This window comes from Lepisosteus platostomus, chromosome 2 (assembly GCF_059453375.1).
Source record: "Lepisosteus platostomus isolate fLepPlt1 chromosome 2, fLepPlt1.hap1, whole genome shotgun sequence".
In the NCBI taxonomy this organism is placed as follows: Eukaryota; Metazoa; Chordata; class Actinopteri; order Semionotiformes; family Lepisosteidae; genus Lepisosteus; species Lepisosteus platostomus.
The window spans coordinates 2556388-2572550 of NC_142612.1; the positions used below are offsets into that span (position 1 = coordinate 2556388).

Consider the following 16163-nt stretch of genomic DNA (forward strand, 5'->3'; position numbering starts at 1 on the left):
GGGAGAGAGGGAATTACAGATCTTAGGGAAAAAATAAAAATATGAAAGAAGAAGGGAAGTACTATGGTATTATATAAAGACAGGTTATTATATAACGCATGGGGAAGTTAGTCCATTACCTTTCCTTTCACATGAAAAGTACTCCACCAAACAAACACAAATATTCTGCATATTCTGCTAAGCTCGTTAGCTCTCCATTCTGAGCCAGTACACCCATTTCAGAGCAAAACAGACCCAGTGAGGCTTCACACAAGGCCACTGCCAGCTCGTCAGCAGGGGCCCCGGAGTCCACTCACAATTGAAACACAAAGTGGGTATCCACCCTTTTAATTCACTCACAAAGCACGGCACCGGCCTCAAATGCTGACAGCAGGGGTAACTGTTTGAAAACCAGTTGAGACAAACAGCGTGTCCCGTCAAAAGACAGAAAAGGAAGCAGAATGCAAAGTTAAAAGCCAAAGCAGCAGAACAAAGCTGCAGGCATGCAGCACAGTCCAAATGAAATACATCGTGGAACTAGAAGGCACCGATAACAAGGTAAGAAATATCTCTACCTTTAAAAATATGGAATCCATTACCTACCACCATGTCCTTAGTGGTCCTATGATTGATTTTGATACTGACCTAATAACAAAGTCAAGACTGCAGTGCTTTCTCAATCATAGCTCACCTTTGAAAATTATTGCCGAAACAATATTTCCAGGTGGGTTAACAAATAGGCTCAAAATTAAGATAAATAAATCTACTACATTGACAGTTATACTCAATTCAGTATTTCATTGAAAACTAATATCTTTTTCAGTGATTAACAGAGTTGGTAAATTTCAGAGAAAACTCTCGACATCCTAAAGTAGCCCCTATTTAATAACTCAGTGTCAATTCTGGTTAAAAATAAGGAGATACCAAAATGCGATTAGTGTTAATAAAGTTTACCTGCAGACTTGTAAAGTGATAATGACTTTATGTTAAAGTACTGTAGGCATGATCTCTGTTAGATAAAAGAAAAATGTGTGAATAATACTAAATTGTGAGCAAACTATTTCTTGTTATATGCTGTTACCAGCAAATCAATATTGCACGGATTAAACTTCATCTTCTTCAGCTGTCACCTTTATATAAAAAAAAACTTCAGATTTCACACATTCCGAAGGGAGAATGTTACACTGTGGATCACCTGTCAAAATAACAGATGTACACAGATGAGGAAGTTAGTATCTTAACAAAAAATGATGAATGATCACCATAGTAAAATATGCTGAAACACTGGCATCCTGACAATCAAGCTGAGTAGTAGCAGGATAAAGAACAGTTCATTCAGCTTGTGATGTTGTTTTGTGCTTTGTGAAAAGATCTTGGACGAAGATTTTTCAAAAGTCAGGTGAGGTATTCACTACCTTCTGCATTCATGTGAGGTATCTCATGAAATCTGTAAATCAATGCTTGATCTGTGGTTATTTGTAAGACATGAACATTGAGATATTTGTCCATTCACATCATCACTGAGTAAAAGACTGAGTCAATGTCAAGCAAAACTGCCATCAAAATAGTGTTGATCCCAGACTGAGACTCTTTCCATGCACTGGAGAGCACTAAAATACTGGATGATTAATAACCTGGACATTAATATTGTTCTAACGATGAGTGGATTTGCAACTCGGAATGCTTTCAACACCAAGCTTTGCATGGCTATAGACCACGACAAGCCAGCCCCTAGAACTGACATTAATGGTGCCTCACAGAAGTATTTTTCTTACTTTAAATTTACCAGGTAAGCCAATTGAGAACAAATTGTCCTTCCATCAGTTCGGTCAAAATCTAATTACAAAAAAACGAGCGGATGAATCTAACGGTATAGCATACTTAATATCTTTGGTCTCAACTCGCCTGCATGAGGACATGACAGGCCGCTGGCAAAGTTCTGAGCAACCCCAACCCCCAGAAGGGTCCCCAAAACAACAATATAGATTCCTTTGAGCACGGAGCTATTGGAGCACATTGTTTCGACTGCACAGCTTCTCGGGAATCAAACAGAGAACTCTCTCTGCAGTAAAAGTGTAGCATTTATGAGGCAGGCCTAAGTAGATTCATATATACACTGGATCCAGACACGCAGTGCTTTACTCGTGGAGAATGAAGTGCATGAGGCAGGTGATGAAACTCAAATCAGCGAACGCGTGTCAGCACAGCTACCGACCCCCAGCTCGCTGGAGACTGAAACGCTGTGGTGAGCAGCAGAAGACACTGCGGGAACCTGAAAGAGCAGCCTGGTGTGAACTGGACTGTCATGGAAGTAGAACAAGAATGGGTAGAGAGTTCCCATTTGTTGGAGTGGAGAAGTGAACCCCCAGAAGAAGAATACCGGGTGGAGGGGAGTCGAGGGCTGACACCGCACCAGTTGTACACCAACAGAGGAGGGGGTAAACAGCCAGGGACAGCCAGGGCTGCGAAAGAGCAGTCTTTGACCCAGTGCATACGGAGGCCAAGTGCTCGCACCCAGGATGGCTCCTGCAGTGACAGTGAAAAGGAGGACTGGGGAACAAACACAGGCCGCCGCTGTAGTTGCAGCGGATGGGAGGCTCACTCAGGAATGGAGAGAAAAAAGCAGGCAGCAGGACAGGTGCAGAGAGCGGGTTGTGTTCCGCGGAGAACGGGGGCTGAAGAGACGCTTGTCTGAGCTGCAGCAGTTCTGGGCTTGGCGCAACGTCAAGGGAGGAAAACTGTCCGACGACAAAACAAAACCTTGAGGCCTGCAACTGGCCATCAATGGCAACCAGCAAGAGAGAGCTGTGAATCGTTTGTGATTGTTCAGTCCTCAAGAGCTAGAGGTTTTTTTTTTAGTTTTACATCCCCTCTCAGTTCCTTTACTGAAATTTATTTGAGATACAGATGGTTTTCTTGGGTTTTGGTTTAAACAGGTAGCTCGATCCACAGAACTGTTCCAATGATAGTGGGTTGTATCCTGAGTCTGAGTACATGTGCGTAAGGATTTATCACATGTAGTTTAATAATAATAATTACTTACACTTATATAGCTCTTTCCTGGACACTCCACTCAAAGCGCTTTACAGGTAATGGGGATCCCCTCCACCACCACCAGTGTGCAGCCCCACCTGGATGATGCATTCACCTTTGATCCCTTACACCTTAAATGTAGTTTGTGTAATAATAATTTGTGGATAAAATTAACATAAGACTTCATTGTTATTTTTTTGCAGGTAATGGCAACTTTGGAATAATCTACTATCACAAGAGCATAATGAATACCTTGAATACCTTGAGTTTAGGATGCAATAGGTGAGTGTTTGCTAATAAGTGATAATTGGCTGTACAGTAGATTGTTTTGTTTTTTAGGATTACAAGTAGAGTTAGTGACCAGGGGCACTCAGTTGTGGACAATGAATTTGTCTTTAGGTCACCCGGCAGCGTCATCTGTTTTTCTAAAGATTAGGAACAGTAAAGAACTGATAAATCAAGAGTTTGTTTCAATCACTGGAACTCCTTGATTCTTGATGTCTGAAGCGTCTTCAACATTTTGTTCCAAATGATCTCTAAATTACTTAATTTGACAAATTAGGGTTAAGTTATGTGCAGGTCTTTGGAAATTGATGACAGCCTATGAAAATGCTGGATAGGTCTCCTTCAGGAGGAGGGTTGGGTTCATTGTGACTCCTGCTTTAGGTTCATTCTAGCAACATGAACGTCAGTAACGTCTACACACACATGCTCTACTGACAGCATTCGCTTCACACCTGCGCAGATACATTCCAATTTATACCAGCAGATTGCAAAAGTTATTTATCTATTCGCCCTTATATTTTTATATTATTTTTGGTCTTTTAACTCACAACATGCATTGGAAGGTGATCAATAAGGCCTTGATCTTTGCTTGCAGTCATATACAGTACTAGCCCTGCCGATGCCGAACAACACCTCATGAGCAATGTTAGATGAACTCTTTGTCTTGCCATTAGCAGAACGAGCTGTGTTTCTCACTGTGTAGTAGCTGCTGGCCTTCCCTGCTTGGCTGCCGGAGCACCTCCGCGCTATCACAGCGCTCTTGTGTAAAAGGCTTGTGTCAGAGAGGTGCCCCTCTGGCCCACAGCGTCATCAGCACATTTTCAGGCAGCACAAACAATGGTCAGGGTCACCAGTGGGTGACACTCACCTTGGCTCTCGTTGCTTTTTTAACTGATCCTGAGTAAATCCGTTCGGCGGGGTCAGAGTGCTGACCGGCACTGCACAAAATCAGGTCTTCCAGCTTAGCTATCTTTTAATAAGTCATCTGTAACATGCTGTAAGATTATAGGGAGACTTGGAAATCAGCCCCTAGTAGTTGCATTATTTACTTAATCGCCAGCTTTTTCTGTGTGACCCGATGGAAAGTCAGAAGGTTTGGAGGCTTTAACAATATACTCTGCATTAGTGGGCAAGCGCAAACAAATAATAGTGGTGCCTCTGTGGCTGAGGATCTGTGCCTGTGGCTGGAAGGTTGCCGGTTCAAATCCCACGGCCGGCAGAGGAATCCTACTCCGTTGGGCCCCTGAGCAAGGCCCTTAACCCCAGCTGCTCCAGGGGTGCTGTATAAATGTCTGACCCTGTGCTCTGACCCCCAGCTTCTCTCCCTGTCTGTGTGTCTCATGGAGAGCAAGCTGGGGTCTGTGCAAAGACAAATTCCTGATGCAAGAAATTGTAGATGGGCAATACAGCAATACAGTGATCGTATCTTAAACTGGAGTGATTGTAGACCTTATTTCACCGTACAGAAGTTAATGTTTAATTGGGTTCAAAGTCCCTTTTAGCAGAAAGCCTTTCTTGTTCAAACCTAATCAAAATGTAAAAATATAGATTGCCAGCAAGCTCAACTTACCTTGCACACAGAGAAGGTGCTAGTTTTCTTTTTGAGAGACTGCAGCACAGCTTGTCTTGTCCACCTTGGCAGGTAAAAAATAAACTTTTCTGTATCTGCATCTTGTTTTTGTGTAGCAGTTTTTACCCTCAAAACTTGAACACATCTTAAGTTCGTTTTTGCTTTCAGATGTTTAAATGTAGCCTATTTTAAGAAGCATTTTAAAAATGAAAGCAAGGTGCAAACTTATTGTAGCCTCTTAAGATTCTTCAAGTGTATTACTTCATTATTAATGTACTTTAGAAAACAGTAAGTACAGTAAGTGTTAAAATTAGAATTATATGTGGACTCACTGGGCATGATTTTTCTTGTTGGCAAACTGCCCATCTACATCTAATAAAGTTAATTAATTAAGCGGACAGTATTTTCCGCTCTGTAAGTATGCTTTCCTTTTCTCTTACCATTTTCAATAAAATAAATACATGTAATTTTAGGCTTATTGTTCAAATCAGAAAGTCTTCAATTTCTCAGTTTTGTAGTTTTCATGTTTTTCCAGTCTCCTGGGATGAACGTTGTAAGGGTTTGGTTTAATAGTTACAACAAAGCGAGGCCTGGGGGGGTACCGGGTTTTGTCTGGACAGCCTGAGAGCAGACGAGTGCTGTGAAACAGCTTACACAGCGAGCCAGGTTCCTGTCCGGCCTGCTCCTGAAGAGCCGCTGTGTGTGAAGAGCTGGGGAAGCTGTTAAACTGGTCCGGTGAGCTGCGTTAGAACGCAATGAAAATCCAGCAGCACACCGGCCCTCCAGGACCGGGACACCTCTGCTTCAGGCAATCTCAATACAGCCTGGGCTGAGGTTCAGCTCGAGAGCGCCTGATTACAAGCTGGGATTCCAGGCTGAGCCACTGAATCTATCAGATCCGTGCATTTTAAGATAAGAGAGATCAGATCACTTTATTGGCCTTATACAATTCCTTGCATCAGGTATTTGTCTTTGTGCATACCCCATCTTGCTCTCCATGAGACACACAGACGGGGAGTGAAGCTGGGGGTCAGAACACAGGGTCAGCCATTGATACGGCGCCCCTGGAGCAGCTGGGGTGAAGGGCCTTGCTCAGGGGAGTAGGATTCCTCTGCCGGCCGCGGGATACAACCGGCAACCTTCCAGCCACAGGCGCAGATCCTGATCCACAGAGGCACGACACCACTCAGTGGTGTGATTTTATATGCACATGAAGAAGAAAGGGCTGTTGTGGGTCTCCCTGGAGGTCGGCATCATTGACCACTCACCCCTCTGTAGCCCGACCTGGTCCTGTCTGAGGAGCTGTGAGAGGCCAGGCGGGATTAGCACACGGAGCTGCAAGGAAAATCTGCTGCAAGTGGTGTTGTTTGGCCAGCAGGTGGCACTCTTCTCACGTGGTCATTAATGATCCCACAACATGGTTCAGAAAAGCAGGGGCGTTTATGCAGGTGCCCTGGCTAGATTCTCCAAGCCTGTGGCAAAATAATCTAAAGTCCCACCTCTTATTCAATCGATGGAGCAGTTTCTCACTTCTTGCTTTGAGCAGTGGGGCTGCCTGGTTGATGCTCTTCACGCAGGGGTGCTGAAGGAGCTGTCCCAGAGTTTGCCCCTTCCTGTGTGCAAAGGGCAGCGAAGGGCAAGACCTTCTTCTAACAACTGCGAAAAGCAACGCAGCAACACGAAATACAGCTGGCTTATTCTGAGGACACAGCTGAACGTGGTCGACCCGTTAGTAGCTCACTATTAACAGCTCACTTGACGTCCCTGTTGACAGACATGTCCACAAACTTTTGATGCTCCTATATTTTTCCTTCCTCCACAAGACTGTCTGATTCTGGCTTTGGCTTCGGCAGGTGTGGGAGATAGTCAGTGGAGAGCGGGAATGGGGGGACGAAAGAGCGAGCGACCGGGAGGACGGGTAGGGCAGGAGAGATGGAAAGCCTAGCCTAGCTCCAGGAGAAGCCTGAAAGGTTGAAATTGTGGATTATGTATCCCTGCTCACTCCTTCATTCTCACACACCCGACAAAAACGTTAGATCTTTCTTCTTTCTATAATTTTCAAATAAAAAAAGTGTGGAATCGACTTTGACTTGTTCCAAAAACCCCTGATTGCGGACACGTTGTGGAGAGCAGCAATGCGAGGCGAAGCGGTGCCGATACCGCCCTCCGGTCCAGCGCGACGGCTGATGCGGGGCGCTGTTTCTCAGCTGCTGTTTTGTCGCACATCTCCGCGGTCCTCACCCTGAAGGGGCCTGAAACAAAGACATCCATGTGCTCCTGTCTGCCCGTTTAGACACTCGTGCCACTGCACTAAGATGCCTATGGTCTGTCTGACCGACTTCGAGGAATACGCCAAAGAGCACCTGCCCAAGGCCACCTGGGACTACTACGCAGCTGGAGCTGACGAGTGCTGCACCAGGGATGACAACCTCCTGGCTTACAAAAGGTATCGTGGCCGGGCTCGACCAGCTGTGGGTCAGTTAGCAGCAGCTAACTCTCAGTGGGGAGGGGAGCAGAGTGATGAGGCCAGTTCAGAGATGGGGGTTATTAGGAGGCCATGACTGGTAAGGGCCAACGGGAAATTTGGCCAGGAGGCCGGGGTAACACCCCTACTCTTTTCGAGAAACACCCTGGGATTTTTAATGACATCAGAGAGTCAGGACCTCGGTTTAACGTCTCATCCGAAGGACAGCGTATAGTGTTTATAGTATAGTGTCCCCCTCACTATACTGGGGCATTAGGACCCACATAGACCGCAGGGTGAGTGCCCCGTGCTGGACCCACTAACACCTCTTCCAGCAGCAGCATTACCTTTCCCAGGAGTCTCCCCTCCAGGTACTGACCAGGCTCACACTGCTGAGCTCCAGTGGGCTGCCAGCTGGGAGCTGTGAGCTGTGAGCTGCAGGGTGATATGGCTGCTGGCAAATGGCAAGCAAAAAAAGCAAAGCGACTACATGCTCTCCTCACGGCTTGTGTGAAGAGGCCAGTTGGGCACCGGAGAGGCGTCCCTTCTCAGCACAGAGCTGTGAGGGTGGGATGAAGGGAGACGTCGCTTCAGCAGTAACGCTTCTGTGGTTAAGAAACGAGGCAGCAGGAGAACAAAACTTCAGTATTCCTATAGGGATGAACTACACCATTATAACATCATGCAGTGCCAAGTGACTTGCTTTAAAAGATCTTTCGAGATATAATGTGTCCTGAAGTACAGATAGAATATTTTGTAACCCCTTCAATTTAAATGAGTGCAGTAAATGCGTGTCGGTAGCTAGCCAATAAAGATGCAGGAGGAGCACACAGAAATAGGTTGTCTACACAGAGGGGTTAATGTGTTGGCTGCTCTGCAGTGGTGGATAATGAAGTGTTATCCTGGCTTTATCCCGACAGGGGAGCTTTCAGATCCTCTGGGATGAACATTGCTGAATACTTACAATGAATTAGTACAAATGCTGGGCTGCAGTGAGATGGTCTTGGATAGCCTGACGTGCAGGAAGGAAGCAGGAGTGAGCTTTGATTTGCAGGAGGGACGTTTCAGGCTTTAACACAGTGCCTGGAGCGTGTGTGAAACACGACTCCCTCGATGTATCCCCCGTCTCAAGAGCCTTTTACTGTCCTTGCCGTGCTGGTGGGAGCTCGGTCTCTTTTCTTTCCCTCAGAATACGCCTGCGGCCGCGCATGTTGCGGGACGTGTCGGTCAGTGACACCAGGACGACCGTTCTGGGCACGGAGATAAGTTTTCCTGTCGGCATCGCGCCTACTGCCTTCCACTGCTTGGCCTGGCCGGATGGCGAGATGAGCACCGCAAGAGGTAGGCGCGCAAGCTTTTCCTGGCTTTTCCCTGTCCTGCTTCAGAATGGATGCGAATGCCGAGAGAAGGGGTACCCTGCACGTACACCCACAGATCCGGCTCGACAGGCCCGGTGGAAACGCAAAACTTAAACCTGCGGGCAGAAGCAATGGTGTCTGTGAGGAATGAGTAAGGAGCAGCTGCCCCGAGACCAGAGTCTGAGCTTTAGAAAGACATACTGTACACGTGGAGTGTGTTTTCACAGCCAAAGACCCCGCCACACTCAGACACGAGTTTCTGAGTTGCAGTTTCAAAGGGCCATTCACAAAGCGAACCAGTAGATGACGCTCTGTTTCCAGCTTCAAATCGCTCAAGGAACACGACAGAGAGGCCATAACACAAGAACTGTATTTGCTTATTGCTTGGTTCATGCTTTCCATTTTTACACCCTTTTCAAAGATAGACTTCAAGATGTAATCCTTGTACACAGTAAGTGTGGGTTCTGCTTTCGAACATCACGTTAGACACCAACACTGACTCCAGCTCAGAAGCCAGTTTTGATTCAGTCCAATCCTTTCGATAGTCACCAGAAGTGAGGAGATATAATTTATTATTGGGCTGCGATCTTTTAATTGCTCCTTCTGTTCCCACTGGAAGAGCGTTTTCTACAGTTACAGTTTTCTACATCTACAGTTAGTTACAAATAGGACATTATTCAGACCTAAATCTTTGACAGCTCTTGAAGTCAGATCAGTCGTTACACTGAGCAAACAGAAAAAGTGTCAGATTTTAGTGTCGAAGAAAAGGAAAGTCTTCCAGATTAAACCTAATAATTGCAATTCATTTGTGAATAAATTCCCATTCCATTGGAAAACGCAACGCAACTCTTACAGCCCTCATAAGCAGATTAAGCAATTCCGCTGGCGAAAGGAGGAAAACAGTGTTGCCTTTTTTAGCATCGTAAATGGTTGTGTGATAATCGCGTTTTTTTTAATCATAAAACAAAATAAGGAAAATAAAAAATGGAAAAGGCGAGCCATCTAAAGCCAGTGTCGTTGCACACCCGTCATTTGACAGCCACCGAAGCCGTGAACACCTGCTACATCACCAGCACGTACTCCACCTGCTCCGTGGAGGAGATCGTGGCGGCCGCTCCTAACGGGTACCGCTGGTTTCAGCTGTACGTGTACCGGAACCGCAAGGTCTCCGAGCAGATCGTGCACCGCGTGGAGGCGCTGGGCTACAAGGCGCTGGTGCTCACCGTGGACGTGCCCTACACCGGCAAACGGAGGAATGACATCAGGAACCAGTTCAGGCTCCCGCCGCACCTGAAGGTCAAGAACTTCGATGGCGTGTTTGAGGTATGGCCCCTCACCTGGAAAAGCATGCTCATTTGTTTTCAGATCCCGATTAACATGCGGTTTAGTGGGGTTTATCCACTAGTAATCCTTTCTAGGAAGGTGTCTGCCTGGTTTCCGCTTGTGTTTTGTAGTTCATGTTCTGATTGCTGAGAAGTTCACCGGTTTAGCTTTAAGGATTTTTAACAGATGAAACAGGTGCCGTTGTAGTCTTCTCCCCGGTCGGGAGGGAAAAGGTTCAGTGTAGGATGTCCCTTTAAGACTGGGGGTGTATCTGCTTACTCTTCTCCGGATTGATTTCAGAGCAGCAAGGTTTTTTAACATGGCCATCAGACTTGCACACGGTATTCTGAATGAGGTCTTTCAGCAACCTCCGCTAGTTGTACCTTTCAGCTTAAAATCCTAACATTGCGTTTTCCTGTTTCAGTGTGATAGTATCCCCGATGTCACATGCATAAAATGATTTATTATTGAGGAATACGCTCTTTTGACAAAACAATCAAATCATTTAACATCTCTATACTCTCTCCATATTCTCTCCATCATATTGTGGTATATTGAGATTTCTCCCCTTGGGGATTTTTTTTTTGACAAAAATCCAACACAACAATACAACAGACCGAAATACATGACCAGCAAAAGACGACAGCAAGAATACACAGAGTATGCTCAGTGATATTTCCGAATATAGCATTAAGCATTCCTTGAAGTCTGCCACAGGGTGGATTGTAGATGATTTTAAATAACAGATGACAGCAGCTGCTGTCAGCGCTGTGTGTTTCAAGCAAGTGCTGATGTCTGTGTACAGTACATGTGGTAAAGAGATGCATGAGGTCTGGGCTTAGTAAAGCACTCTTCCCGTGGCTCATATCAGCAGGAAAACAGTGGCCTGGAGGAGTACGGTGTCCCTCCCAACACCCTGGACCCGTCCATCAGCTGGAAGGACATCTACTGGCTCCAGTCCCTGACCCGCCTGCCCATCATCATCAAAGGCATCCTGACCAAGGAGGACGCCGAGCTGGCCGTGGAGCACGGAGTGCAGGGCATCATCGTGTCCAACCACGGGGGCAGGCAGCTGGACGGGGGGCCTGCGACAGTAAGACCTGACTCGCTGGCCCTGAGCTCTACAGCCCCATCCTTCGCTCTCGTTAGGCCTGAGCCCTACAGCCTCATCCCTCGCTCTCTTTAGCCCTGAGCCCTACAGTCTCATCCCTCGCTCTCTTTAGCCCTGAGCCCTACAGTCTCATCCCTCGCTCTCTTTAGCCCTGAGCCCTACAGCCTCATCCCTCGCTCTCGTTAGCCCTGAGCCCTACAGCCTCATCCCTCGCTCTCTTTAGCCCTGAGCCCTACAGTCTCATCCCTCGCTCTCTTTAGCCCTGAGCCCTACAGTCTCATCCCTCGCTCTCGTTAGCCCTGAGCCCTACAGCCTCATCCCTCGCTCTCTTTAGCCCTGAGCCCTACAGCCCCATCCCTCGCTCTCGTTAGCCCTGAGCCCTACAGCCTCATCCCTCGCTCTCGTTAGCCCTGAGCCCTACAGTCTCATCCCTCGCTCTCGTTAGCCCTGAGCCCTACAGTCTCATCCCTCACTCTCATTAGTCCTGAGCCCTACAGTCTCATCCCTCGCTCTCGTTAGCCCTGAGCCCTACAGTCTCATCCCTCGCTCTCGTTAGCCCTGAGCCCTACAGTCTCATCCCTCACTCTCATTAGCCCTGAGCCCTACAGTCTCATCCCTCGCTCTCGTTAGCCCTGAGCCCTACAGTCTCATCCCTCGCTCTCGTTAGCCCTGAGCCCTACAGCCTCATCCCCTCATCCCACGCTCTATCAGCCAGTATCCCTACAGTTCCCCCAATAGTTTCAGGATTTGTTCGTAAGCCATCTGATCGCCACACGGAAGAGCAATAAGGAATATCGGCCGAGCATAGTCTCTACCAATAAATGCTCACATGGAAGTCTGTTTACTGCCACAGTTCACGAGTCTTTTGTGCTCTTGCACAGTCTTACACACTTGGCACTCTGTGTGATGCCTTTTCTTCGCAGATAGACGCCCTTTTGGAAATCGTGGATACGGTCCAGGGCAGAATAGAGGTCTATCTGGATGGAGGCATCCGCACAGGGAGCGACGTGCTGAAGGCTCTGGCTCTTGGGGCGAAGTGTGTGTTTATTGGAAGGCCGGCCATCTGGGGTCTGGCGTACAAGGTAAGACTATAACAGCAAAAGCGACCCTTGCACAACAGGTATGATCTGAGGATTTAAGGGTTTCCTTGAATGTTTAAGCTAGTTTTTCCTGAATGTGTCAGTGTAGCTCTGTAATGACATAAAATAGTCATCCCATCGAGGAGATAATGGAGTCCTTGGTGAGGACAACGTCCTCGACTCACCCCCGTATCCAGGTGGGTTCGAGAATTGGGGGCAGCAACCACTAAATTACATACTTTTGCATTGCTAATGCAATGCTCCACCACTGTTCTCCTTCATGCATGTGTTTAAGCGGATGGTATGAGAACTGACACTGGTGTATGAATTGCTGTTGTCAGCCCTGATTCAAAGCCCTGTCCAGCAGGGGCCAGAGAACATTGATACATTTGCCACAAAAGAAATGCAACAGTCAGGTATACAAATATAGTTCACAGAAGTGCCATGCATTTTCAATACAAATGGCTGGTAAGGTGTCAAAATGAAAACATTATGGAGTTGGTATTGGGTTTCAACACAAACTTAATCAAATTAAGTGAGAGCCCTGATCAGCCTCTGGACAGCCTGCTGTGGGAAGTCCCAGCACTCCTGTACAGTGGCAGCCTCCTGGTTAAGGTGAAATGGTCACATTTGTTTCCCATTGGTGGCGGTGGTTGAGTTTGTCCCATATTTGTTCTATGGGACTCAGGGCAGGTGGAAAGGCTGCCCATGGCCGTACTTGAGCATTGTTTTCTTGAGGTTATGCCATTGTAATCCTAGTACTGTGTGATCTTGCATTGTCCTGCGGGAAAAGTGACAATTGAGGATTGGCTTGGAGGGTGCTCAGAAAGGTTGTCTTCGATAAGCATGAGAGACATTGCTGTATTAAAGGAGATTCTTCCGCACAGCATCACACTTCAACCGCCCACTGGGTGGTTTGAACATTGTCAATACAGTGGAATGCTGAACCATGATATCCGTGCTACATCAATTTATTCTCTCAGCTGTTAATGTGTTACTCCTGAGGGGCCTCTAAGTCCGCAGACCGTCTTCAAGCAAGCAGTCATTCTGCTGATAGGCAGGTTATGCTCTACCACTCGAGGGTGACACTGTGGCCTCCAGTCCATGGCCCGTCCCTCAGAGGCCTAACTTCCTGGTTTCTCTGGATTGCTGATTGTCAAGATTGGACCTCCTGTCTTCAGTCACGCCGACAGCAAACACGCAGTCTTACACAAGAGGGACGTGGTGGCATCTTTCGCAATTCTTGCGTCGATTACAGTCATCGGCTCATTTTGGTTGTGCTTACTCAGTTCAAACACTGAACTCCAAAGACAAAAAATATTCCCAAAGAATCATGCAACTCAAAACAAATATACCCATCTGATTACTACCTAAAATGTAAAGAAGATTAAATTGATGGCTAATGATCCACTGAAGCAAAACATTTTAATTGTGCATTGCTCGTCATTTTTAGTTTTCACCAGCTTAGTTACATGCTTATTAAAAGATACCTGAAATGCCTTCGGAAACGCAGCAGTGCTAGAATAATCATAATCTAATAGTTATCTTGATCTCCAACTCTGCCGTAACCCTGTACTGAAAAAGCAGTTTGAAGATGGGTGGATGGTCAGTTACAGTATCTTACGAATAAGGGCTGAAGTGAACTTCAGAGGGCTAATTGAAATCCGATAGTTGAATTAGGTGACTGGTGGGGTCCGTGTTTCTTGACGTTTGTGCCTTTCACACTAATACAGGGGGAAGAGGGATTGCGGGAGGTGCTGCAGATTCTCAACGATGAGTTTCGCCTGTCGATGGCTCTAGCTGGTGAGAAACCAAGTTCCCTCTGACTGTAGATAATAATAACTCCTCACACTTCTACAGCGCTTTTCTGGACGCTCCACTCAAAATGGTTTACAGGTACTGGGGATCCCTTCCACCCCCACCAGTGTGCAGCCCCACCTGGGTGATGCTCCAGTCCGCTCCCCCCCCCCCACATCAGTTCTCAGTGGGGAGGAGAGCAGTGTGATGAAGCCAGTTCAGATTATTAGGAGGCCACGATTGGTAAAGGCCAATGGGAAATTTGGCCAGGACACTAGGATTTTAAATGACGGCAGAGAGCTAAGACCTCAGTTTTAAGTCTCATCCAGACAGCTCCATTTTTGCAGTATAGTGTCCCCGTCACTGTACCGGGCATTAGGACCCACACAGACCGCAGGGTGAGCGCCCCCTGCTGGCCCCACTCACACCTCTTCCAGCAGCAACCTGAGCTTTCCCACACGGATACTGGCTAAAGGTTTATACAGATTTGATAAAGTTTTACTCTGCTCCTCCACAGCAGTTACCAATCGACTGTGTGTAACAAGTGACAATTATATTTTTATATATTTTACTGCTCCTTTTTTCAAAAGGAAAGACAAACCCGCTCTCTCCTGCTTAGTCAAATCGAACAAGCAGTTCTTAATCTTTTGTCTGTTTTCTCACCATACAGTCTACAGATGTGGATTGACATTTTGAATAAGTAATGGTTAATATATCATTTGTCTTTACAGCTATATCTGGTATTATCTTGTGCAACTAATTGCTAAGAATGGGTATGAGCTGAAATCTCAGGAAACTGACAGTTTGTTTTTAAAAATGTCTTTTGTAATTAATGCGCAGTTTTTCTTTTTTGCAGGTTGCAGGAATGTCTCAGAGATAAACAGAAACCTAATTCAATTTTCAAAACTTTAGTCTGCATTTCAGTTCTCTTCTCCTGAACCGAGGCTGTTTAAAAATGGCATATTTAATACCTGCAATTTAATTTCAAAGCAAGTGCAGCTGTAGTGCAGTTGAGACACGAATTTGGGAAGACAGAAATACCAGGCAGTAAACAGGATGGAAGCTCTTTGCTTTTGTCTGATTAAAACCATAAAGCCTGAACCTTACTGTCTTCCCTGACATGGTGAAAATGAGAAAATGTAAGGTGATGTGATGAAGAGTGTGTTTGTGTGGGGTGTGTGGAGGGTGCACAAGAGCAGAACAAGATGGTGAAGCCCGGTTCATTTCTGCGTTGTGACTGTAATCAATGCACATGTAAACGGATCTGAAGAAGAATTTGGTCTTGGATTGGCTGTACCAACAGCGCTGAGTAAGCGTGAGTGCGATGGTGGCTTTTGAGAAGAACGTTCTGTATCCGCAGAATCTGTTTTCCCAAGCAGCCGAAGGACACAAGTATGTGATGCAACTTAGGAAGAATAAAACTGGAATTTTCCCAAAACTCTTTTGTTTGGTTCTGTAAGTTAGGAAGGGGATAAACCATTAAGGTTTGTCATGAAGACATATAAAGGCACTGAAAGAGTAAAAGTCTAAATGGGTCAGGAGTCCATAGGCAGGGCGGAAGCCTGACCAGCCCTGGTGTAATAAAGGCACTGTCCTGCCCTCATGTTGTCCGTAAGCTACTGGCCTATCTGGGTTCTCCTTTGCCTAAACTTTGATAGAATCCCTTCAGCTTTAACCAGCAGCCGGTGCTTTGTCCAACCGTGGGCTCTGATCTCTCTAAGCAGTGGTCCTCGGAGAGCGAGCTTGCCGGTGGGAGTTCAGTCTCACCAGCTATTTCTGTAACGGGTGGGAAATGCCATTACAGTGCACTGCCTGCACAACACAGAAAGACAACTTCTTCTGGGTCATTTTTGTACATTTACTTTTTCAAAGCAAGGTTGAATTAAACAGACAAAGCGGCTTTTTGTTAATTATCCATCAGCCACACGTAATAAAGTCATTCGGTCCTTCCAGCTGAGTGGAGTCTGCATGTTCTCCTGTGTTCACATGGGTCTCCTCCGGGTGCTCTGGTTTCCTCCCACAGTCAAAAGACACACTGGTGGGTTAATTGGCTTCTGGGGAAACTGGCCCTGGTGTGAGCGTGTCTGTGTCTGTATCTGCCCTGTGATGGACAGGTGTCGTCCAGGGTGTAGCCCGCCTTGTGCCCAATGCTTGCTGGGATAGG

General features: G+C 46.5%; 1 protein-coding gene across 4 annotated transcripts; it reads left to right on the plus strand.

Moving 5' to 3' along the window:
* The first annotated feature begins 384 nt into the window (after nt 1-384).
* Nucleotides 385-15437, plus strand: hao2 (hydroxyacid oxidase 2 (long chain)). 4 transcript variants are annotated; one of them, XM_088644895.1, is made up of 9 exons: nt 388-537; nt 3216-3294; nt 7161-7313; nt 8521-8672; nt 9729-10012; nt 10887-11105; nt 12047-12205; nt 13936-14005; nt 14856-15437. In XM_088644895.1, the coding sequence occupies exons 2-9, from the start codon at nt 3257-3259 to the stop codon at nt 14909-14911; spliced, it is 1131 nt and encodes a 376-aa protein (XP_088501021.1). In that variant the 5' UTR covers nt 388-537; nt 3216-3256; the 3' UTR covers nt 14912-15437. The 4 variants fall into 4 exon arrangements, with proteins under 4 accessions (XP_088501039.1, XP_088501021.1, XP_088501010.1 ...); XM_088644884.1 differs by having other exon boundaries at nt 392-537; nt 10884-11105; XM_088644913.1 differs by lacking the exon at nt 3216-3294 and having other exon boundaries at nt 385-537; nt 10884-11105.
* The last annotated feature ends 726 nt before the right edge of the window (nt 15438-16163 follow it).

Excerpts from the sequence above, each read along its gene's own strand:
- hao2 (XM_088644884.1), top strand. The coding sequence starts at position 3,257 with ATGAATACCTTGAATACCTTGAGTTTAGGATGCAATAG. Across the intron at positions 12,206-13,935 it reads TCTGGGGTCTGGCGTACAAG|GGGGAAGAGGGATTGCGGGA; the intron begins GTAAGACTATAA and ends ACACTAATACAG. Across the intron at positions 14,006-14,855 it reads CCTGTCGATGGCTCTAGCTG|GTTGCAGGAATGTCTCAGAG; the intron begins GTGAGAAACCAA and ends TCTTTTTTGCAG.